We start from the raw sequence: 25,233 nt of genomic DNA, 5'->3' as shown, positions 1-25,233 counted from the left end.
AAAATGCCACAGACTAGGTAACTTACAACGGAAATGTATTGCTCATAATTTCTTTTTGAGATGGGGTCTTGCTCTGTTGCCTAGGCTGGAGTGCAGTGGTGCAGTCACGGCTCACTGCAGCCTCCACCTCCTAGGCTCATGTGATCCTCCCACCTCAGCCTCCCAAAGTTCTGGGATTACAGGTGTGAGCCACTGTGCCCAGGCTGCTCATAGTTCTGGAGGTGGGAAGTCCAAGATCAAGGCACTGGGAGATTCAGTGTCTGGTGAGGACTCAAATTCTGGCTCACTGTGTCCTCACAAGGTGGAAGGGGCAAAAGAGCTCTCTGGGACCCTTCTTAAAAGGACACTAATCCCATTCATGAGGGCTCCACCCTTATTCATGAGACCTAATCACCTCCCAAAAGACCTACCTCCTAACACTTTCACACTGGGAATTAAATTTCTTTTTCTTTCCTTTTTTAAATTTTCTTTTTACATTTTTTCCCTTTTTTTTTTTTTTTGAGACAGAGTCTTGCTCTTGTCGCCCCGGCTGGAGTGCAGTGGCACATTCTTGCCTCACTGCAGTCTCCGCCTCCCGGGTTCAAGTGATTCTCCTGCCCCAGCCTCCTGAGTAGCTGGGATTACAGGCACCCACCACCACGCCCAGCTAATTTTCGTATTTTCAGTAGAGATGGGGTTTCTGCATGTTGGCCAGGCTGGTCTCAAACTCCTGAGGTCAAGCAACCTGCCCACTTCAGCCTCCCAAAGTGCTGGGATTACAGGCCTAAGTCACCACGTCCAGCCTCTTCTAGTTTTTTGAGACTATACAATAAATTATAGTTAACCATATACAGTGGAACATATGAATTTGGGAGGAGAGGGCACAAACATTCTGTTCATGCCATGGCAGTGTGCCATGGATAGCAGACATCACCATTGGTGCAGAGGGCCCAGGAGTGTCAGTCATCAGGGACTAAGGTTTGACTTTACCCTATTCTACCCATGCTCCCTTGAGCCCAGCCCTGGGCCTGTGTGAAGTGGAGAAAAAGGGGCACCAGAGGCCGAGACACGTCGACTTTCACGTGACCTGGTGATACTCTGTGAGTGAGAGAGCAGGAAGCTTGCTTGTCACTGAGTGGGGGAGGGCTGGGCTCCAGAATCATTCTAGAGTCTCACCCCCAGACCTTCCAACACAGGAAGGCTGTGCTGTGGCCCTGGAACCTACAGTTTTCCCCAGATGTTGTGTTATTGAAAGAACTGTGCAGTGAACACCAATCACCCACCATGTGGATTCCACAATGAACAGCTGACTCTAGTTGCCGTATCTCAGCTCTAGCCACCTATCCTTCCTTCTATCCACCCATCCATCCACCTTATTTCTTTTCTTTTTTTGTCTTTTGAGATGGAGTCTCGCTCTGTCACCCAGGGTAGAGTGCAGTGGCGCAGTCTCAGCTCACTGCAAGCTCTGCCTCCTGGATTCAAGTCATTCTTGCGCGTCAGCCTCCCGAGTCACTGGGACTACAGGCGCCCGCCACCACGCCTGGCTAATTTTTTGTATTTTTAGTAGAGACGGGGTTTCACCGTGTTAGCCAGGATGGTCTCGATCTCCTGACCTCGTGATCCGCCCGCCTTGGCCTCCCGAAGTGCTGGGATTACAGGTGTGAGCCACCATGCCCCGCCCAGTACAACCCCTTTTCTTAGTGCAGTAGGGTTCTTTGTTTCTGGAAACCAGAAGCATTTTTGGCCTGATTGGCCTGGGAACTGGTGAACGGGCAGATTGAGGATAAAGCCAAGGCCTACGATTCCTCTCACCTTCCCTTTGTCCTCACTGGTGCAGGTGGCAGGAAACCCCCTTCCAAGGATCTTTGATCTCACTGGGAAGCTGGGGCTTGGGGAGGCTGGCACAGGGGGTTGCTTCAGTCCTGAGTGTGAGGGTGATGGATTGTGGTGTGGGGGAGGGGGATAATCCTCCCTAGAGGGGAGGCTTACCCAACATGTGTCAACAGACCCCAGTTGTCTGCTCATGACTGTAATTTAAGATGCCCATTTTGCAACTCCTGGAGCTGGTGAAACACTACAGCCCCTTGGCTATTTTGCAGGAGATTTAAGGAGCTGCACATTAGTGCACACGCAGGCTGCCTTGGTGCCTGGAGCAGAGGTCACGTTCTAGAGAGAGTTTGCAGATTGGAAGCCCACGGGACAGAGTCAGTCCATGGATGACTTTCAGGGGCACATGGTTTGTTTTTGTTCCTTTGTTTCAGAATTGAATTCGTTGCCAGCATTTTTTTTTTTAAACCTGGAAATTATACATGAAAATGTCTTGAGCCAGGTGCGGTGGCTCACGCCTGTAATCCCAGCATTTTGGGAGGCCAAGGCAGGTGGATCATCTGAGGTAGGGAGTTCGAGACCAGCCTGGCCAACATGGTGAAACCCCATCTCTACTAAAAATACAAAAAATTGGCCAGGTATGGTGGCAGGCACCTGTAATCCCAGCTACTTGTAAGGCTGAGGCAGGAGAATCACTTAAACCTGGGAGGCGGAAGTTATAGTGAGTCGAGATCATGCCATTGCACTCCAGCCTGGGCAATAGAGTGAGACTCCATCTAAAACAAAACAAAAACAAACGAAAAAAAGAAAATGTCTTGAAAAATCAGATCTAGTAACAATGGGCCCACAGTCCTGCATGACAACCACCGGCTGAGTGTGATGGACCCCTTTTGTCGGGACATCAGAAGGCCAGTTTGCCCCTGCTACACCAGGGTTACCTGTCTGTCTGCTGCTGACAACTTAGTTTGAGAACCCAGGCTTTACTGGTAAGATAGACACAGACACAACTATTTATGGTTCAAAACAGAGGGCAGTGAGTATTGTAGCTTAGGACAGTGGTTCTCCATAGAGGTGATTTAGTACCCTAGGGGACAGTGGCAATGTCCGAAGACATATTTTGGTTGCTGCAACTTGAGGAGGGTGCCATGGCATCTAGTGGGTGGAGAGCAGGGGTACTGCTCAACATCCTGCAGTGCACAGGACAGCCCCCACGACAAAGATTATCTAGCCCCAGTGTCAGTAGGGCTGGGGTTGGGAAACTGTGGATTAGGGGCACCAGCAAACTGGTCTGGAAGGAAGAGGTTAATTCCAGTGGTGGGGCTCAAGAAAGGCTCCCTGAAGAGAAGAGGTCTTGCTGGTGAGCAGGCACTTGATGACTGAGCCAGGTTTCAACTGAGAGTGATTGAGGGGGAGGCATGTCAGGCAGAGAACAAACAACACAAGCAAAGGTCTAGAGGCACCTTTGATGGGTGGAGGTGGGCGAGAGTGTGAACAGTGAGATGGAGCCTGTGGTTCAAGATACATGAAGTTTGGGGTCAGATGGATTTGGGTTTGAGTTCTGACTCTACCACTCACTAGCCATGTGGCTTCAGGCTTGTCATTGGCTTGAACCTCAGTTTCATCATCTGTAAAATGGGGATAAGAAATGAGGGCCGGGCGCGGTGGCTCACGCTTGTAATCCCAGCGCGGATCACGAGGTCAGGAGATCGAGACCACGGTGAAACCCTGTCTCTAATAAAAATACAAAAAATTAGCCGGGCGTGGTGGCGGGCGCCTGTAGTCCCAGTTCCCTCTGCCTGGAATGCTCACATTCTAGATGTGTGGATTACACCATCAAGGTGTTATAAACCCGGTGCTGACATGCTAAGACTTGTGTTTTGAAAAGATCACTCTGCCAGCAACATGGTGTTGGGCTTGTGGGAGCGGGGACAGGGAATCTGGAGGCCAAGGGAATGATGGGGGATTCCCAGGCTCATACAAGAAGCCTGGGAGCTTCTGCCTTCACCCTAACTCCCTTCCCCATGACTTCTCTGTCCTTAAGGTACCTTGGGGGAAGGTCAGTGAGGACCCACCAGGCATGAACGTGTTGGATTCTCTCTTGGTTAATGTTCCTGCTCCCTTCTCAGCCTAGAAGACTGGTTACTTCATAGGTCAGGGTTGAGGTGTTATATTAGTCTGTTCTCTCACTGCTGTAAAGAACTGTCCAAGACTGGGTAATTTATAAAGGAAAGAGGTTTAATTGACTCCAGTTCCGCAGGGCTGGGAGACCTCAGGAAACTTACAATCATGGCAGAAAGGGAAGCAAACATGTCCTTCTTTATGTGGCAGAAGGAAGAAGTAGTGCCAAGCAAAGGGGGAAAAGCACCTTATAAAACCATCAGATCTTGTGAGAACTCACTCACTATCAAGAGAACAGCATGGGAGTATCCACCCCCATGATTCAGTTACCTCCCACGGGATCCTTCCCACGATATGTGGGGATTATGGGAAGTACAATTCAACATGAGATTTGGGTGGGGACACAGCCAAACCATATTAGGTGTAGAGGCCAAAACCTCATAGAGGCTACTGAGAGTCTATGGGCCAGCCCTCTAGCTTCCTTAAGCCTCAGTTTCCTCACCTGTGTAGAACAGTCTTTTCAGGGTCTGTGGGGGTACATGGGATACTTCCTACAAAGTTCTTACAATAGGACCTGGCTCCATTTTATAAAAATGAAGCTCTTGGCCGGGTGCAGTGGCTCACACCTGTAATCCCAGCACTTTGGGAGGCTGAGGCGGGCAGATCACAAGGTCAGGAGTTTAAGACTAGCCTGGCCAGTATGACGAAACCCCGTCTCTACTAAAAAATACAAAAATTATCCAGGTGGGTGGTGCGCACCTGTAGTCCCAGCTACTCAGGAGGCTGAGGCAGGAGAATCACTTGAACCCGGGAGGCAGAGGTTACAGTGAGCTGAGATCACACCACTGCACTCCCACCTGGGTGACACAGCGAGACTCTGTCTCAAAAAAAAAAAAAAAAATCAAGCTCTTGCTGAATACTCTCTGAATGCCTGGTACTGCAGGAGGCCCTGGGAACTCAAAATCTCTCTTAAGAACTGACCTTGACTTTAAGGATTGCCTGATTTAGGATTTGTGGACTTTGCTGACTGGGGACATCCAATTTTTAGGGAGAGATTCCTGGGAATTTTATTTGAAAGATGCGCACAAAGATTTAGCTTTTATGGGTGGATCACGAGGTCAGAAGATCGAGACCATCCTGGCTAACACAGTGAAATCCCGTCTGTACTAAAAAAATACAAAAAATTAGCTGGGCGTGGTGGTGGGCACCTTGTAGTCCCAGCTACTCGGGAGGCTGAGGCAGGAGAATGGCTTGAACCCGGGAGGTGGAGCTTGCAGTGAGCCAAGATGACGCCACGGCACTCCAGCCTGGGAGACAGAGCGAGGCTCCATCTCAAAAAAAAAAAAAAAAAAAAAAAGATTTATCTTGTAAGTAGGTCCACAGTGGCTATCTTTATAAAGTGAAAAATTGGAAATAGCCTTAATGTCCAACTATAGGATATTGGTTTAATATGTGATAAGACAAATCGAGTATTATGCAGTCATTCAAGAGGAAGCAGATGGATCTTTGCTGATACAGAAAGATGTTCATTAAGTGAAAACAATATACAAAACACTATTTGTGTATCAGTAATAAGCCAGGCGTGGTGGCTCACACCTGTAATCCCAGCACTTTGGGAGGCCAAGGAGGGAGGATTGTGTGATCCTAGGAGTTCCAGACCACCTTGGGCAACATGGTAAGACCCTGTCTCTACAAAAAATACAAAAATTAGCTGGATGTGGTGGTGCACTCCTGTAGTCCCAGATACTCGGGAGGCTGAGGTGGGAGAATCACCTATGCCCAGGAGGTGAACGCTGTAGTGAGCCGTCACTGTGCCACTGCACTCCATCCTGGGCAACAGAGACCCTGTCTCAAAAAAAATACACACACAGACAGACACACACACACACACACACACATATTTTAAAGCCTAAAGGCTAATATACCCCAAAATTAACAGTGGATATCTATAAGCGGCTTTTACAGTATTATTTTCTTATTCTACATTTTTTCCCTTTCCATTTTTTTACAATAAATGTGCATTTCTTTTCTGAAAAATAGCAATTTATTTTATTAACCTTAAAATTATTTGATGCCATTAAAATATAAATAAAAATAATAATAAAAGAAAGGGCAAGTTTGCCAGCTCTCCCCGTCTGCCTCCCCAGCCTTATATCCTGACTGGATTCTTGATCACTGCCAATAAACACGGACTCTTAATTCGTTTCAGTATTTACTAACCTCAAAACAAGGCAATGTAAAGATGAATAATCATACTCTGCAGGTGATCTGCATGCACGCCAAATTTTGAGATGCGTTGAAAGAGGAAGTTCTTTACCTCTCTGCCTTCAATTATTTATTCTCGTTTAACCCACTTCCTCCGTTCATTCCTAACTTGAGGGCGTTTATTTACTTTTATCTACGCATGCGCACTCCTGGCTGCTAGAGAAGGCCGCTTCGCCCGCCTTCTGACGTCGACCATTGGCCGGCTCTGCCAGCGCGCTCCTGATTGGTGGTTGCGGGCCGGGCACCGCTGCTTCTCAAAGTTGGCGGGAAAGCGGCGGCTAGGCGGAATGACGGCGGCTGCTGACTCGTTCTCAGGCGGCCCCGCTGGGGTGCGGCTGCCAAGGTCGCCGCCACTCAAGGTGCTGGCAGAGCAGCTGCGGCGCGACGCGGAGGGCAGCCTGGGCGCGTGGCGGCTGTCGCGGGCGGCGGCGGGCCGCGGGCCGCTGGACCTGGCGGCCGTGTGGATGCAGGGCAGGGTAATAATGGCGGACCGCGGCGAGGCGCGGCTGCGGGACCCGAGCGGGGACTTCTCGGTCCGCGGCCTGGAGCGGGTGCCGCGCGGGCGGCCCTGCCTAGTCCCAGGTAATGCCCGGGCCTCACTGGGCGCCCTCTTCCCTGCTGTCCACCGAGAAGTTGCCGAGGCCAGATTCGATCTCGTTCTTGACACTCGAACGGGGGCGGGGCGGGGCGGGGCGGGTCTGTCCCTCCTCCGGGCCTCTGCCCCTGCGGGTCCCTGCTTGGGTACTCGTGCTCCGGTCCCTCCTTGGTGAAGTTGATCTGATGATAAGCATCACCTGCCGTCCCTTTAACAAATACAGATTCCTGGGACTCTCCCACCCCTAGTGGGAATCTTCTGGGGAGGGACTCCGGCACCTGCGTTTGTCATAAGCCCCCTCTCCCGTTGATATCCTTGTTCTCCATCAAGTTTTGGGAAATACTGTCCTGGGAAACTTCTGCTCATCCTTAACGTCTCAACTCAAATGTACCTTTGTCAGGGAAGTCCTCCCTAGCCCCTAGGAACGGGAGACCCTCCTGTACTACTCCTTAATGAACTGTTTTGGGCTGTAGCTCACTCATGTTTGCCTTCTCTCTCTCTCTCTCTTTTTTTTTTTTTTTTTTGAGACGGAGTCTCACTCTGTCGCCCAGGATGGGGTGCAGTGGCGCGACTTCAGCTTACTGCAGCCTCCACCTCCCGGATTCAAGCTATTGTCATGCTTCAGCCTCCCGAGTAGCTGGGATTACAGGCGTGTGCCACCACACCCGGCTAATTTTTGTATTTTTTAGCAGAGACTGGGTTTTGCCATGTTGGCCAGACTGGTCTGGAACTCCTGGCCTCAAGTGATCTGCCCACCTCGGCCTCCCAAAGTGCTGGGATTATAGACGTGAGGCGCTGCGCCCTGCTTGCTTCCTCTCTTAAACCACTGATGCTCAAACTTGAGCCAGCATCAGCCTCTCCTGGAGGGCTTGCTAAAGCTGGGATGGCTGGGGCTCCACCCTCAGGCTTTCTGAGTCAGGAGGTCCAGGTGAGGCTGGATATTTGCATTTCTGACCAGCTCCCAGGTGATGCTGATGCTGCTGGTCTGGGGACAATACTTTCGACTTTTTAAATGTTCTATTTATTTGAGATAGGGGACTCACTATGTTGCCCAGGCTGGCCCTGAGCTCAAGCAATCCTCCTGCTTCAGCCTCCTTGGGTAGCTGGGACTACAGGCCTGCACCACCACGCCTGGTGTTTGGGGCCGTACTTTGAGAACCACTGGGCCAGACCAAGCTACTGGAGGGCCAGAGCTGTGTGGTCCTGACAGCTGTATCCTCAGCATGTGGCCCAGTGCCTGACACATAAGTGCTCCAAGAACCAATTGTCTTGAGTGACAGACACTGGGCATCCATCTCACTTGTTCCCTGCGATGTCAATTGAGCACGTGTTGTACATCAGCCCCCCCATGTGCAGTGTTGGGCTGCAGCCAAGACCCAGATAAAGTCTGCTGGGAGACAGGCGGTGAGTAAATGTCCCAGAGGATCGCTGATCCCTGGGGAGCCATGAGGATGTGCAAGGTGCTGAGTGGCCCGGGGAGGCTTCTAGAGGATGTGAGGTCTAAGCTGAGGAGGTCTGAGGCTCCATGGGCCTTCCCTCACCTCAGCTCCCTCCCCTCGGAAATCAGGCCAAGATCACTTCGTTCCTAAGGGCCCTTCCTGCTCAGTCTTGGAGTCTAACTAGAGGCAGATAGGTCAGTGGTCTGGCCTGAGCTGCTTTGGACTTGGACAGGCTTAGGTTGAATTTCTGGTTCCACCCCTTCCCAGCTGAGCTGCCTGGAGCACTTTTGTTAACTTTTCTGGACTTGTACTATTTTGTAAAAAGGAGCTAATCATTCCTGCCTGTTGTGTGGATTCAATAAGTAAACAACTGCCTTAATACCATGCCTGGCTCACAGTGAGGGTGCAAAATACCGGGACTCGTTTACTGCCACATGCTCCTCTTCCCTCCCCCCACGGCCTTACCCTTCAGCCTGCCCTCAGCCCCAGCGTTGGTCTAGGACAGGGTCAGCAAACTACAGACCTCCTCTTTTCATGTGTCCTGCGAACTAAAAATGCTTTTAAAATTTTTATTTATTACTATTATTATTTTTGAGACAGAATCTCGCTCTGTCTCTCAGGCTGGAGTATAGTGACGCAGTCATGGCTCCCTGCAACCTCCACCTCCTGGGTTCAAGCGATTCTCGTGCCTCAGCCTCCCGAGTAGCTGGGATTACAGGCTTGTACCACCACACCCGGCTAATTTTTATAGTTCTAGTAGAGATGGGGTTTCAACATGTTGGCCAGACTGGTTGGTCTCGAGCTCCTGGCCACTTTGGCCTCCCAAAGTGCTGGGACTGTAGGCATGAGTCATTGTACCTGGCAGGATTTCACATTTTTAAATGGTTGAAAAAAAATCATGACATGTGAAAAGTATATGAAATTCAAGCGTCAGTGTTCATAAGTTAAGTTTTATTGGAATACATTGGTAATTTACAGAAGGTCTTGGGCCACTGTCCCACCACAGCTAGAATTTTATTTGGGACAGAGACCCTATGGCGGGAAAAGCCCAAAATATTTATCTGGCCCTTTACAGAAAAAGTTTGCCAACCCTTGGCCTTAGCCCTGGCCCAGCAAGTAACCCGTGCTGCTTGGTGTGTTGGTTAGCAGGCAAAGCACCTTGCAGGCAGGCTGGGGCAGTCTCCTATCTGGTCTCAGCCCTGGCATAAGCCTGGCATCTAGTAAATACTTCAGTGTTTGAACCCATGGGCATTGGTGAACCTGTCTGACATACCCACTGGCCTGAATGGCAGCTGGCAGGGGCCATGTCATTTCCTCTTGTTAATTAATACTGAGTCCAGCCTGACAAAATTGAGTCACTGCCATCAGGGAGGCAGGGAGGTAAGCAGGCCACTAAAACACAAAGTAACACTGCAGGCAAGAGTGAGATGGCGCAGAGGAGGGACAGCTGATCTAGGTTTGAGGGCTCAGAGAAGGCTTCCTGGAAGAGGCAGCCCTGAAGGATGCATTGGAGTTATCTGTAAGGACCAACCCTCCTGGGTTGCCTGGGACTGAGAAGGTCCTGGGACATGGGACTTGCAGTGTTAAAACTGGGATGCTTGGGCACCCTCTGTCTGTGTGCAGTGGCAGGAGATCGTGCAGCTCCATGGAACAGCCTGTGCAAAGGCTTGAAGGGGATAGAGCCGCGTGCCTTTGGGGAGCCTGGGGCAGCGGTGGAAGGTAGGAGGGCTCTATCCTGATGAGCCTCAGGGGCTGTCTGGAAGCACCTGCCTGCTTCAAGATGGCCTCGAACTCTGCTCACTGCACTGCTGCTCTAGTGCTATTCCTCCACCGCCTCTTCCTCTGGAACATCCAAGAATTTGTTTCCATAAACCTAAGGTGCGTTGAAGGAGAAGCTCTTCCTGCCCTCAAGCTGCTCTCTGTCTGCACGAGAATCAGAGAAACCGTGCTTACCTACATCGCGCTTGGATCAACTGAGTTCTGGAGGCAGGAGGTGGATTTGAGAATGTTGACTGCAGCAGTGGGGTGGGGATGGTTTCGAAGAGGAGGAAGCTGGCAGGAGATGGGCTGGAGCCATTGGAATGGTCATGGCAACCGCGGGGTGGGGATGCGGGAAGGAGAGGGAGAGACAGTGGAGAGCTGCTTTGGAGTGGGAGAGGGTGTGAGTAGAACCTACAGGGCCAATTTGTCCCATCGCATGCCTTTGAGTTCATCTGGCTGGCTGTGTGTGCCTTCCCAGTAGAGCTCCTGTTCCCCTCTCCCGGTTGGAATGCCCTTGGTCTTGTTCTTCTCTTCCTGGGCCTTCAGTCGTTCTAATTCTGTGGGTTCCAACCCTACCAGCACTTTAGGCCCATTCAGAGGGGACGGCAAGTGCGTTTTCAGAACTAGCCTCTGTCACGGAGGGACCCAGGTGGAATGTGGGGGGAAGTTCTGAGATACTTGAGCACATTCTGCCTGCGGTTGAACAGCAGTATCAGGGGTCAGCTTGTCTGGCTTCCTTCAGTCAAAGCCCCAGGCCCCACGTGCAGTGCAATGAAAGCCTCACGGGGTAGGCAGCGGGGCTGGCACCGGGCCTGTCCTTCCTGCAGCGTTTGGAGTTTTCTTTTACACAATCAGGTTTTGTGTGGTTGCGACTGGCCAAGTTTTGCTTTCAAGGAGAGTCACTTCCCCAAGGGAATGGGAAGAGAGTCACAGTTAATATGTCATTAGATCATCCCGGTGGCAGCCGGCCCTTGTGTGGATTTGCTTGTATGTGCTGGAGGAGGTGGTAGGGATAGATCCCAGCAGTTGGAACAATGGGGCGGGGGCTGCCTGCCCAGCCGTTTTGGCAATGTGGAGGGAAAATTGGATTGTTTAGTAACTGTCAGAGGGTGTCTGCAGAAAGAGGATGTGTCCTGTGCACAGAAACCAGTCACATACTCTATAGCATTGAGCAAGGAACTGGATTAGAGGAAAGCTGAGGTTTTCTGCCCCTGCCTCAGAGCTGTCTAATTATAACTTGCTCTGATGGGAGCGTCTCCTCCATTCCTTGGGCATGATTACATTTTACATGACAGTTTTGTTTGGCCTAGTAAAATCAGAAACCAAAGAAGATGGCCGGGTACAGTGGCTCACACCTATAATCCCAGCACTTTGGGAGACCAAGGTGGGTGGATCACCTGAGGTCAGGAGTTCAAGACCAGCCTGGCCAACATGTGAAACCCTATCTCTACTAAAAATACGAAACTTAGCCAGGCATGGTGGCAGGCACCTGTAATCCCAGCTACTCAGGAGGCTGAGGCACAAAAATCGCTTAAACTCAGGAGGCGGAGGTTGCAATGAGCCGAGATTGCACCACTGCACTCCAGCCTGGGTGACAGAGCAAGATTCTGTCTCAAAAGAAAAAAAGAAAAAAAAGAACATTACTATGGGCTTTTCTTCTTTTTCTAGGAAAGTATGTGATGGTGATGGGAGTGGTTCAGGCCTGCAGCCCTGAGCCCTGCGTGCAGGCTGTGAAGATGACAGACCTTTCTGATAATCCCATCCATGAAAGTATGTGGGAACTGGAGGTAGAAGATTTACACAGGAATATTCCTTAGATAATGTTGGAACTATCGTTAAAAACAACCAAAATTCTGAAACTATTTAGAAGCTTATAATGATGTGGATTTCATGGACATTTTTCAATGCGTATTTTTCAAAAGTTTCTCAGAGAGCCTTGCTTTGGTAGACCAAGAAGTCCGGATGTAGGAATGTTTAAATCCTGGGATACTTCAGTGACACAGCCTCTGCTGCCCCTTGCTTTGCCCGTGTTTGCTGATGAAAAGCAGATGCTTGTGTTTCTTTTTCCTTCCTGGTTTGTATGTGTTAATTCTCTCTCTCTCTCTCAGACACAGAAGTCTCATGTTGCATTTTCCAAATTTTATGAGTGATGATACTTTTTCCATTACTGCTGCGTCCCTGTTTTACAATGCAAAATTTAAGTACAGTCATTGCCCATGGTGATTAAAGTGTGGTTATGGGCAGGAAGACAGACTGTGTAAAAAAGGAATGACATCCTGGCTCCTCATCTTCTTCATCAGCAACTACCATAACCAGTTTGCAAGTCAAATGGCATTTCCTAACGGCAGGCATGGCGGCCCCTGAAAGACAACAGCTCCCTTTCTGCTTCGGACACCACTCAAATATTTAGACACAGCTCTATCCCTTTTCCTAGCTAGAGAAGGTGATACCTTCTTCCATCACTCAGAGATGTTGAGACGTTTTCAGAATTTCTTGTTGAAATGAAAAACATCAAGATAAAGGACATCTTTCAGGCATTAGCTAAACTTCCGCTTCATAACTTTGGGTGAGACATGGTGAGCCTCCTGGTATAGAGTTCTTTTGTCTTTGTGTGGAATGACTTTTTGCTGTGATTGTTTTGAATGTTGGGTTTCTGCTGTCTGCTTAGTACCCGCGCCTGAATTTTTTGAGATTGTAAATATCAAGGGAGTTAGATTATGTTCTGACATGGTTGTAGACTTTCACCTGGATTATTGATATTCTACCTCTAATAAATTTTTTAATAGGCTGTATGGGTTTTTTTTTAAAAATAGACTTTTAAGAAAACAGTTTTAGGTGTTCAGGAAAATAGAGAAGAAACTACAGCGTTCCCATATACTCCACACTCATACCCCACTCCCAGTTTTTCCAGCTATAAACATCTTTTATTAGGATGGTACATTTGATAAACCAACATGACATTCTTATTAACTAAAGTCTAGTTTACATTAGGCTTCATTCCTTCTCTTACACATTCTGTAGATTTTGCCAAATGCATAATAACATGTATCCACCATTACAGTATCAACCAGAATAGTTTCACTGCCCTAAAAATCCGCTGGGTTCCCCTTACTCACCCCTCCCCACCCACCCTGACAATCACTCATCTTTCTTTTCAGTTTTGCCTTTTCCAGAATATCACATAGTTGGATCATACAGTAAGTAATTTTTTCAGACTGGCTTCTTTCATTTACTCTGCATATAAGATTCCTCCATATATTTTTTTTCTTTTTCAACAGTCTCACTCCTGCCCAGGATGGAGTGCAAGGGCACAATCACAGCTCACCACAGCCTCAACCTCTCAGGCTCAGGTGATCCTCCCATCTCAGCCTCTCAGGTCGCAGGACTACAGGTGCACATCACCATGCCTGGTTAATTTTTTTGCATTTTTTGTAGAGACAAGGTTTTGCCATGTTGCCCAGGCTAGTCTCAAACTCCTGGGCTCAAGCAATCTTCCCATCTCGGCCTCCCAAAGTGCTGGGATTACAGGTGTGAGCCATTGTGTCTGGACTCCTCCAGGTCTTTTTGCAGACTGTTAGCTTTTTTTTTTTTTTTTTTCAATAAATGCCCATGTTTATTACAAGATAGAAACATGAAGAATTCCTTAGGGCCTTTTTTTTTTTTTGAGACAGAATCTAACCCTGTCACCCAGGCTGGAGTGCAGTGGTGTGATCTCTGCTCACTGCAACTCTGCCTCCCGGGCTCAAGGGATTCTCCTGCCTCAGCCTCCTGAGTAGCTGGGATTACGGATATGTGCCACCATGCCCAGCTTATTTATTTATTTATTTTAAGTTTTTAATTTTTGTTTGTTTGTTTAAGATCGGGCCTTGCCCTGTCACCCAGGCTGGCGTACAGTGGCGCGAACATGGCTTACTGCAGCCTCAGCCTCCCAAGCTCAAGCAATCTTCCCATGTCAACCTCCTGAGTAGCTAGTACTACAGGCACAAATTCCTGGGCTCAAGCAATCCTCCCACCTTGGCCTCCCAGAGTGCTGGGATTATAGGCATGAGCCACCACGCCCAGCCAGCTCATTTTTTTTTAATCACTGAATAATGTTCCATTGTATGGACGTACCATAGTTTTATCTAATCCACCTATTGAAGGACATCTTCCTTGACTCCAGTCTTTGATAACTATGAATAGAGCTGCTGTAAACATTCATGCCCAGGTTTTGTGTGGGCATAAGTTTTCAGCTCACTGGGGTAAATGCCTAGGAGTGCAATTGCTGGGCCATATGGTAAACCTGTGGTTAGTCTTGTAGAAACTGCCAGTCTGCTTTTGCATTCTCACCAGCAATAAAGGGGACTCACTGTTCCACATCGTCTCCAGCACTGAGTGTTGTCAGTATCTTGCGTGTGCTGTGCTTTTAAACTATTTTCTTTTTAAAGCCGGGCAGTTTGGAAAGCATGCATCGTTTTTGTTGCCCACATGAAGCTTGTTTTGAAATGTTATATGTTCACAGTTTGGGATTTTTCAGGCAATATTGCTGAGCTTTAACAGGAACTTTGCAGTCCTTTCAACCTGAATTTGAGCCCTTCATCTGCCACTAACCTTGCCATGTGACTATGAGCAAGGTACCTAACCTCTCCATTCTTCAGTTTCTTTATCTGTAAAATGCAGATTATGCCCAGCTCATAGCACTGGTGTAAGGAATAAATGAAGATACGTGTATGTCACTTTTACATGGTTTGTGACACTTAGTAGGCACCAAATCATTATTGCTGGGAGGATCAGTATGTTCTTGCTTGTCTACACACACACACACACACACACACACACACACACACAGAATTGCAAAGATAGTACAGAGAGTTCCCATATACCTGTACCCAGCTTCCCCATTAACATGTTAGTACAGTGCATTTGTTAAAATTCATGAACCAATATTAAATGTTATTAACCCAAGTCTGTACTTCATTCAGATTTCTCTGGGTTTTTCCTCATGTCCTTTCCTGTTCCAGGGTCCCATCCGGGACACCACATTCCATTTCGTCATCGTGTCTCCCTAGGTGCTCTCCCTGGCTGGGTCACTCAATCAGTTGCTTTTAATTGCAGTTAAATTTAATTTTGGTGCGGACAATGAGATCTCTGTTACAGAATTTTTAGGTTAAAACTTAGTCACAATGGCTGGGTGCAGTGGCTCATGCCTGTAATTGCAACATTTTGAGAGGTCGAGGCAGGCTGATCACTGGAGGCCAGGTGTTCAAGACCAGCTTGGGCAACATAGTCCCCCGTCTCTATTAAAAATACAAAAAAATTAGCCAGGCATGGTGGCATGTACCTGTAATCCCAGCTACTCTGGAGGCTGACACATGAGAATCTCTTGAACCTGGGAGGTGGAGGTTTCAGTGAGCCAAGATCGTGCCACTGCACTCCAGCCTGGACGACAGAGCCAGACTCTGTCTCAAAAAAAAAAACCAAAAAACAAAAACAAAAAAAAAGCAAACCTTACTCACAACATTATTATGGGGCACCCAGTAGTAGCCCCTGAGCTGGATGTGTGGTAGACTCCCAAGATGTTAACCTGAAGTCTGCCCTACTGTGGCGAAACCTGCTTGTGTGCTAGAAAACAGACCCAAGCTGCCGAAAACCACCTGTACCATATCCTGCCCCATTTGTCCTCACCCAGCTTCTGGTAAGTAATGTCCATTGAAGAATGCTAGTTGGGCTGACATGGTGGCCTGAGCGATAATGTATCTCAGGAGTGTGTTGGCGGGTGGAGGTAGGAAAAGGAGGGCACTGTGTGTTTTTTCTGACAGTCCCCTCAAAAATGCTGGTGGCTTGGTGCTGGAAGGGTGTCGCCTCAGCATGTTAGCTGAGCTGTGTGGTTTCTTTGAATAACTTTCACTGTTTCGGCTTGAGTTTCCTCCCTGACATCACCAAATGAAAACAGATGTCAGAGGTTTTGAGTTTCTGGTGCCAAATCCAAGTTGGTTTATCAGCAAGCGCCCACCGCCAGACAATGGAGGCTGTGTGCTGGGGCAGTGCTGCTTCCCCTTTGACAGTGGCTTTTTTCTAAAACCGAAAATAAGCAACCGAGGCTGTGACTTCACTTTTCTTGGAACTGTTTTACATTACCCCCAAAATGGAGAAAAACCCTCATTTAGCAGCTTTTGGATTGCCAAGTTCTCTAATTCTTTCTGTTGCATATTCTTGTAATGCTCAAGTTTTACTGACAAATTCTTCTGCATCAGGTGAGGCAGGAAGAGGAAGGAATGACCATGTGAAGTAACTGAGTGCCTTGTCGCCTGGCCTGTGGGTGTGTGGTTTCATGGTTGAGGAGAGAAAGCACCTGGAAGACACACTGTGTGTAGAATGCCTTCCAATTCCAAGGGTGACAGCCCTGCGATCTGCTGGCCAGCAGATGGGCTAGGGCTGCTGTTGCTAAACATCAGGCTACAGCCGAAACTTACAGAGCAGCTGCCTGCTGCAAAGATAAGGGGAAAAATGCATTTTCAGTCATGATGACCTACATTTAGTAGATATTTTGGTGAGAATTAGAAGATGTGCGAAAGGACATCTTCAAGGGGCCTCTGCCTCCTTGCGATAAGGGAGACAGTGATGTTAGTTAAACCTGGAGTCCAGTCCTGGTCCTGCCCGTTCCTGTCTGACTTTGGCCTTGGAAGTCAGTCTGTTAAGTGGAGACAATTCATCCTTCAAAGGGTGGTACCAGGTAAGTTTTTGGGAACGGAATTAGGTTTCCCCTCCTGAGAGTGGATCTTTGTAGACAGGCACATACGTTGTTCTGAAATCATCTGTTGCTATCTCTGTCCCTGCTGGAGGCGCTTCCAGTGACGTTGTGATTGTGTCTTACTTATCTCAGTATCCCTGCCCAGCATGGGGTCTTATGTAACATACATGGGCAGTCAGTCAATGTTGGGACTGGCTGGGTTTTAGGCTGGAAGACAGAGGAAATATACAAGCAAAGGCACAGTGTCTTAAATTTACACTTGGCCTGCAGCAGTTTTCAGATGAAAGGAGCCCCCTGCTTAGTAGGGCCTTTTGAATTGGGCCCCCTGTGTAGTTTATAGCGGGCCTGAGAGTGTTGGCTAGACTGTTGGGGAGTGCTCTTTAAGTACAGAGGAAAGACTTGGTAAAGACATAAAAGGGTGGAGGAAAAGGAGTGAGACAGCCGAGTCCAAAAAACGATTGATGTGGTTTGGGCAGAATCTGAAATGAGAGTCCTTTGAGATTGACTGAACATCTCTTGATAAAGAATGCAAGTTCAGCTGGGCGCGGTGGCTCATGCCTGAAATCCCAGCACTTTGGGAGGCTGAGGCGGGCCAGATCACCTGGGGTCAGGAGTTCAAGACCAGCCTGGCCAACATGGTGAAATCCCCGTCTCTACTAAAAATACAAAAAATTAGCCGGGTGTGATGATGTGTGTCTGTAATCCCAGCTACTTGGGAGGCTGAGGCAGCAGAATCGCTTGAACCCAGGAGATGGAGATTGCAGTGAGTAGAGATTGCACCACTGCACTCCCGCCTGGGCGACAGAGCAAAACTCTGTCTCAATAAAATAAAATAAAAATAAAGAATGCAAATTCAACTAAGAGTTAAGTGCCAGGGCCTGTGCTGGAAGCCGTCTCATGAGTTGCTTCATTTTACTGTCCCAGTACGCCTGGGAGGTCCGTTTCCCGTCCCCTTTCACAGCTGTGAAAACTGCAGCCATGGAGATGAAGTCCTTTTTCCAGGGGCATCTAGCTGGCAGCTGAAGAGCCAGGTGGTGAGCCAATAGGTGCCCCTTGTCGTTAAGGACACTGTTGTGGGTGGCCAGGACCAGGCCCTTCCCTAGGGCAGCTCTTCCCCAGGGCAGCTCTGGGAGCTGATGGTCTCTACACGGGCGCTGGCCCCCCCTGCTGGTCTGTGCACAGAAAATGGGATGACAACCCGTCACCAGAAAACAAGGGCATAGAATGGAGCAAAGGAACGAAATGGAGCCATGAGAAACTTCACCCCTGTCTACCCAGGAGTTCTGCCCATGAACTTGATATCACTGATATGAACTTGATACCACTGCAAGTGATATTACTGCCAAGTGTAAATTTAAGAGACCGTGCCTTTGCTTGTATATTTCCTCTGTCTTCCAGCCTAAAACCCAGCCAGTCCTAACACTGACTGACTGCCCATGTATGTTACATAAGACCCCATGCTGGGCAGGGATACTGAGATAAGTAAGACACAATCACAACGTCACTGGAAGTGCCTCCAACAGGGACAGAGACAGCAACAGATGATTTCAGAACAACGTATGTGCCTGTCTATAAAGATCCACTCTCAGGAGGGGAAACCTAATTCCATTCATGGTGATACCATATTTGTCGTTCATAAAGCCGAGGTGGGGGCGGGGAGAGTGCTGGATTTGGCAACCAGATGGGTTCTGAGGGGCTTGCAGTGGAGCCAGCCCCACTGTTCATTCAGTGGATGACCTTGCGTGGGTTATTTCACTGCCCTTCTGATATCCATAGAGAAGGGATGACGTGGGGTCAGAGAGGTTAAATAATTCGTCTGCATGACTGTTAACTGGAATCCGGTGCTTCAAAGCTCACTTTAGTGGCCTTTCTGTCGCCAAGCACCTGCTGGGTTCCAGACTCTGGATACACGAGGTGAACGAGACACGTGGCTGCCCTCTGTGTGCATGGTATCTTCTTGGACCTCCCATTCCTTCTTATCATTCCTGTTTTAAGCCCTAGAAAGTCCGGTGTTTTTAAGAACTTGTGTGGTTAGATTGGGCTCACCTGGGTATTCAAGCTAATCTCCCCATCCCAATGCCCTGACTAATCTCATCTACAAACTCCCTTTTGCTACGTAAGGTAACATATTCAGAGGTTCTGGGGATTAGGGCGTGGACATCGTTGTGTGGGGATGGACATTCTGCCTACTAGACCCCAAAGATGTGTGTTCATGCCAAATACAAAATACATTCACCCTGCCCCAAGGTCTCATCCCATTATAACATCAACTTAAGAGTCCCAAATCTGCTCTCAATCTCGTCACCTAATCACCTCAATCTGGTGCTGGGGGGGGCTTTGGGTGTGACCCATCCTGAGCAGTTCATCTCCCTCTGTGAACCTGGAACTCACTAAACCAGTTACCAGGCCCTAAAGTGCAGTGGGTGGCCACCCGGAGGAGCACAATCTAGTTCTGTCCCTGATCCAAGGAACCTGAGGTGTAATATAAGCAAGAAAGATAAGGAAAAAACAATGAGGCTGTACACCCAGAAATACCAAACCGCCAAGCCTCCCTTCCTCCTGGTCACACAGGACAGGGAAAGGAGTTTCTCCAAAGGGCCTGTCAGCACCGAATTCCACGTCCTGTGAGCTTGGGAAGACGCCGAGCTACACGCTTTCCTCCAGCGGGTACTGCTCATTTTAGAGAGTGAGTCAGTCTGGGCGTGGTGGCTCACAGCTGTAGTAACAGCACTTTGGGTGGCCGAGGTGGGCGGATCACCTGAAGCCAGGAGTTCGTGACCAGCCTGGCCAACATGGCAAAACCCTGTCTCTACCAAAAATACAAAAATTAGCCAGGCATGGTGGTGCACGCCTGTGGTCCCAACTACTCGGGAGGCTGAGGCAGGAGAATCACTTGAACCCAGGAGGCGGAGGTTGCGGTGAGTCGAGATCGTGCCACTGCACTCCAGCCTGGGTGACAGAGGGAGACTGAGACTCCGTCTCAAGAAAAAAAAAAAAAAAAGAGTCAGCGCCTGCCCTGGGGTCTTCCATCAGACAGCTGTGCATTACTTCAGGTGAAGGTTTTCCCAGAGCACAGCTGAGCCTGGTCGTCCTGCATGTAGGACTCAGTGTTGTCAAAAGTAGTTGATTATCAGCTCCACCTGGGCTGTTTTTAACCTGGTCCCTACCCTTATCTTTAATTAGGATCCACCTGCTGGGGGCTCAGGGCAGTCTAAGCTTTTAAAAAGCTCTCCGGTGAGTCTTGTCATCAACCAGGCTTGGCAGCCACAGATTTACAACTTCCTGGCCCAGAGATACCTGGGCCACAGGAGCGGTCAGAGCTGCCCGTGGCACTGGTTGTGAACTGGCGAAGGCTTCCTCGGGTGGGGACCCTGGAGCCCTGAGTACCAGGACCAAGGGGTCCATGCATGCCCCAGGCTCCTGAGGAGGAGAAGAAAGAAGGATGGAAAAAGCCCATGCGGAGGAACGGGGCTGCTCCACCTCTTGGACGTCCAGGGCCATCTTGATGCTGGGCCGTTGCAAGGTAGTGATATCAAGTTCCCTTTTTAAAAAGCCCTGTGGCTGGGTGCAGTGGCTCAGGCCTGTAATCCCAGCACTGTGGGAGGCCAAAGCGGGCGGATCACCCGAGGTCAGGAGTTCCAGACCAGCCTGGCCAACAGGGTAAAACTCCGTCTCCACTAAAAATACAAAAATTAGCTGGGTGTGGCGGCGGGTGCCTGTACTCCTAGCTACTTGGGAGGCTGAGGCAGGAGAGTCGCTTGAACCTGGGAGGCGGAGCTTGCAGTGAGCCGAAATGGCGCCACTGCACTCCAGCCTGGGCGACAGAACGAGACTCCATCTCGGAAAAAAAAAAAAAGTGAGCCCTTTTACAGAAAACTACTAAGTAAACAATAGTACAGTGGTACCTGAGTGACTGTTTGGGTACTTTTTCCTGATGTTCTGAAATAGAGCTGCACTGTCTAATGTGATTGTCAGCAGCCTCATGGAGCTCTGGAGTACTTGGAGTGTGCTGGTGTGACAGGCAGAGTTGCCAAACTTAGTAAATAAAAGTTTAGGGTGCCTCCCACTCCACCAGTGTGGGCTGTGCACAGTGACTTCCTTCCAGAATGGAAAGGGGGATAAAAGAGTAACTTTACAGTGTCAAAACCTGACAAACTGCCTCAGCCAGCTGGCCAAGGTTAACATCAAGTGATAAATCGCGTTAATAGCACACATGGGTAAGACACCTGAGGCCGTGGCAGGGCAGGACTTAGAAGCCTCAAATTCCACAGCCAGTCCTCACCGCCCTCACGTGGCTCCTGCAGAGAGTAGGGACAGTGCCCTAAGGGGCCTTTGGGAGCCTCATGTGACCACATGAGGTCTCTTGGAGGCCTGGAGAGGCATTTGCGGACATGGCGTCTTCCATAGGTCTGACAGCCGGGGTTGGTGCTTGAGATCTCTGGTCAGAGCCTGTCATGCCACGTCATGAATTGCCACAAACTTAGCAGCTTAAAAAAACAAATGTATTAATATCTCACAGTTTCTGTGGGTCGGGGTCTGGTAGGGTGTTGTTGGATTCTCTGCTCAGGGCCTCGTTAGGCCAAAATGAAGGTGTCGGCCAGCTGAGCTCTCTTCAGGAGGCTCTGGGAAGAACCCAGAATGGGCGTCCAGGCTCATCAGGCTGTTGGCAGAATTCAGTTCCTTGCAATTGTAGGGCTGAGGTCCCATTTCCTTGCCGGCTATGAACTGGAGGCTCTTAGAGGTCCCCTCCATCTTCAGGAACGAGCCTTGAATCTGCCTCCTGCTCTCCAGCCTCTGATTTCCTGGACCCAGGTTTAGAGAGCGCTCATGTGATTGGCTCAGGCCCCCTACCTTAAGGTCAGGTGACTTGAGACTTTACCTCTGCAAAATCACTGCACAGCAACACCTAGATTCGTGTTCAGTTGAATGCCTGGGGGAAGGTGTATCCAACAGGGGTGGGAATCGTGTCTGTGGAGGGGAAGGGGTATCTTAGAATTCTGTCCACAAGGACCTGCCAGATGGAACAGCACAAGAGGGCTTCAGATCCAGACAGCATGGTTCCAATCCCAGCTTTACAACCACTCAGTAAATGATTTGGGACAGACAGCCTCTTTGGGCTTCTTTTTCCTCACTTTGCAAAATTGGAATAAGAACAGCCTTGTTCGCCACCCTGTAGTCCCAGCTACTCCGGAGGCTGAGGCAGGGGAATCACTTGAACCCAGGAGGCAGAGCTTGCAGTGAGCCAAGATCACACCATTGCACTGCAGCCTGGGTGACAAAGCAAGACTCCGTCACACACACAAAAAAACAAAAAACCAGCCTTGTTAAATTCATCCCGTGTGTTGATGCACTGCCTGTAATATTCCTGCTATTATTAGTCACTTGCTCCCAGAGCTGCCCTGCCCATCGCGAGAGCTCTTCTGTCTTCCTAGGTGGGAGAATCGTGTTTTCCCTGCCTTTACCACATTTTCCGCCTCTCTGGCTGGTGTCTCGGTCCTTTAAGGAGAATGAGCGCATTGACTCCAGAATCTTGGTCTCCCCAGTTTGGCGGCTGGCCCCGACTTGGCATGAGAAATAAATGTCAGTGGGAAAAATCTTTTTAAAGATGTACGTACGTAGTAAAGTGCATATCCAAACACAAATGTCGTTGCGCATGTTGATGTGTCTTAAGAAACCTGGGGTAGGGAAGTTTGGTAGGTGGAAGTTACTTTCCATCTCCTTTCTCATTGCATGGTGCATGGAAGATGAGATTTGGCTTTAGCATTTCGCTGTGAGTGTCCTGTTTATTTCATGGTCATGGGCCTTTAGTACCAAATTTACTTGAAAATCTTGTGAAATTACTTATACAGAAAGAAAGAATGAGGAATCTTGGGTAATGGGAAAGCAACCAGCCAGTTTTGCAAACTTCCAACGTGGGTGATTTATAACTAATTGGAAAAACATGTCTCTTCTCAGTTGACTTAATCCTTTTTGCAGTGCTGGGGGCCATAAGCGTTCCCAGAAGGTTTAAGGAGCATAATCAGTTTTCAAGGTGGTCTGCACAGTGACAAAAAAGGACAAAAGGCTCTGCCTGTGTCTGAGGGTCCTTCAGTCATGGCCAGCTCTGTCTAGGGGAGCAAAGACCCTGTCTGTCATCATCAACGTTCCTGGCTAAGGCAAGGGGATGGGTTTGGGATAGTAGAGTGTGGGCACTTGTTCTGGCTGGAAACTTAGCCTTCAAAACAAGATTCCAGAGGCAGAGTTTCAGACCCAAGCGGGCAAAGGAAATGCCCAATGTTGAAGCGCTCAGAGCGGAGGAGTCCCGAGCCGTTTGATTATAGGCACAGTGTTGGGTCCTTACACACTTTTACAAAGTTGTTTTCAGAGACACGGAAGTCAATGGTTCCCAGTTTCTCTTCCTCATTGGAGTTCCCTGGAAAAGAGTGTTCCCAGGGACAGATGATCTGATGGGGCCACGGCCGCACCAGTGTCCTTAGGAGGGAAACCTAAGAAGAGGGCACCTCAGCCCTGGCTGATCACATGGGTTATGCTAGGCCAGTATCTGCAGAAACCAACAGCCTGCCCTTAAAGCTCCCCAGCCGGAGAGTCCCGGTCAGTCGCGATCCTGGCTTTGCTAGCCAGTCTCAGTCCCCGGCTTCATCTCTCGGGGCCTACGGGATGTTGTTTGTGAGATGGAGAGAATGGCATTGCCCCTACCCCCACCAAGGTGGCTTCAGGATGAAATTCAACACGGGAAGCACCCTCTCCCCACCCCCATGGACCAAGAGGTGATACTATTAGAGTTATATGGGTTTGTGGTTTCCCCTTACTGTCTCCACTTCCTTCCTGAAACCCTGAAAGAAGCTTCGCAGGAAAGGAGGGGTCTTTCAGATGCCCGAATGCAGCTGGGAATGGCTGTCCCCAGTTAGCCAGGCTGGTTGGAACCCAGGGTGAGTTGGCTGGTTGTGGGTTTGAACCACCAGAGCCACTGAGGCACAGCTGGCCCACTGCCGAGTGCTGCCAGCCATCCTGCAAACGCCACCATTGCTCATCCCTGGGAGATGCTCAAGCATTGACCAGAAGAGTTGCTGGGTCTTGTCCTGCTCAGGACAGGCCACTCTAGAGTGATCTATAGTCATACTGTAAGGATAGATCTGGGTCCTGTGCCTCCCAGGGACCCTGAGCACAGAATACACATGATAGGACCCCAGCCCAGGGGCACCGGCCTCTCTTGTTGGTATTAATTATGCACGCACGTGAAATGCACCTGCTCTTGAAGAAGGGGACAGCCAATGGATTAAAACAGTTGAGGGCAGGTCAGCAGGCTGTTTCAGGCTCCATTAAGAAATGGCTCTGAGAGGGTTACTTTAGAGCAAGGGAAGGGTCTTCCTGTTGCAGGGGCTCTGTGCCTGGCCAGCACCACACCCACCCCGGCCTTTTTTTTTTTTTTTTTGAGATGGAGTCCTGCTCTGTCACCCAGGCTGGAGTGCAGTGTCACCATCTCGGCTCACTGCAACCTCTGCCTCCCAGGTTCAAGCGATTCTCCTGCCTCAGCCTCCCGAGTAGCTGGGACCACAGGCATGTGCCGCCACTGCTGGCTAACTTTTTGTATTTTTAGTGGAGACGAGGTTTCACCGTGTTAGCCAGGATGGTCTCAGTCTCCTGACCTCGTGATCCACCCACCTCGGCCTCCCAAAATGCTGGGATTATAGGCGTGAGCCACCGCGCCCGGCCAGCCAGTCCCTTATTTTATGGAAACCCCGGCCTACTCCAGCCACCCAAGAACCTTCGTTAAGTGGCTGTGAAGTAGGAATGGCTACTTAATTTGCAGGGATCAGCACAAAATGAAAATCAATAATTTTCAGAAATAAGGATTCAAGATGGTAATAGCAGAGCATTCAAGCAAGCATTGGGGACCCTTCTGAACACAAGGCCCTGGCTGTGCAGTTTGCACACAGCCCAGGTCTTGGAGAGAGTACAAGGCAGGCAGCTGGCTTGTAGCATGTGAGTGAACTGAGTCACCCTGCCCTTTGTGGGAGCTGACATGCATCTTTTCTAGGCTGTTGGCCAGGGCAGGGCTGATGACATGAGCAGGGCTTGCCCTGGTCTGGGCTGAATATGATACACTGTGACAAGAGGAAGGGAGGGGCATTGGAGTAGGATGCTCCAGGCAGCATCATCTCTGTACAACAGGAAGTCCCTGAGCTTGGACACATGACTTGATCACCTGTCACAAGGTTCAAAGTGAAACCCAGAAGGTCAGGCAATGATGCATTGAAACTGTCACAACCCAAGTCAGCATTTTCCAGTACCATTAAACACTTTTGGCCGGGCTCGGTGGCTCACGCCTGTAATCCCAGCACTTTGGAAGGCCGAGGCGGGCAGATTATGAGGTCAGGAGACCGAGACCATCCTGGTTAACATGGCCAATACTGAAAACGAAAAAAAATTAGCCGGGCGTGTGGTGGGACCTGTAGTCCCAGGTACTCGGGAGGCTGAGGCAGGAGAATGGCATGAACCCGGGAGGCAGAGCTTGCAGT

General features: G+C 49.5%; 1 protein-coding gene across 1 annotated transcript; it reads left to right on the top strand.

The window, feature by feature from the left end:
* Window positions 1-6,463: 6,463 nt before the first annotated feature.
* Window positions 6,464-12,839, top strand: RMI2 (RecQ mediated genome instability 2). Its single transcript, XM_032145179.2, has 2 exons — window positions 6,464-6,771; window positions 11,653-12,839. Exons 1-2 carry the CDS (start codon window positions 6,477-6,479, stop codon window positions 11,799-11,801), a joined length of 444 nt encoding a protein of 147 aa, XP_032001070.1. The 5' UTR covers window positions 6,464-6,476; the 3' UTR covers window positions 11,802-12,839.
* Window positions 12,840-25,233: the final 12,394 nt, after the last annotated feature.

The sequence above is a fragment of the Hylobates moloch genome, unplaced genomic scaffold (assembly GCF_009828535.3).
Source record: "Hylobates moloch isolate HMO894 unplaced genomic scaffold, HMol_V3 SCAFFOLD_23, whole genome shotgun sequence".
Lineage (NCBI taxonomy): Eukaryota > Metazoa > Chordata > Mammalia > Primates > Hylobatidae > Hylobates > Hylobates moloch.
This window is presented reverse-complemented; position numbering and strand designations above follow the sequence as displayed.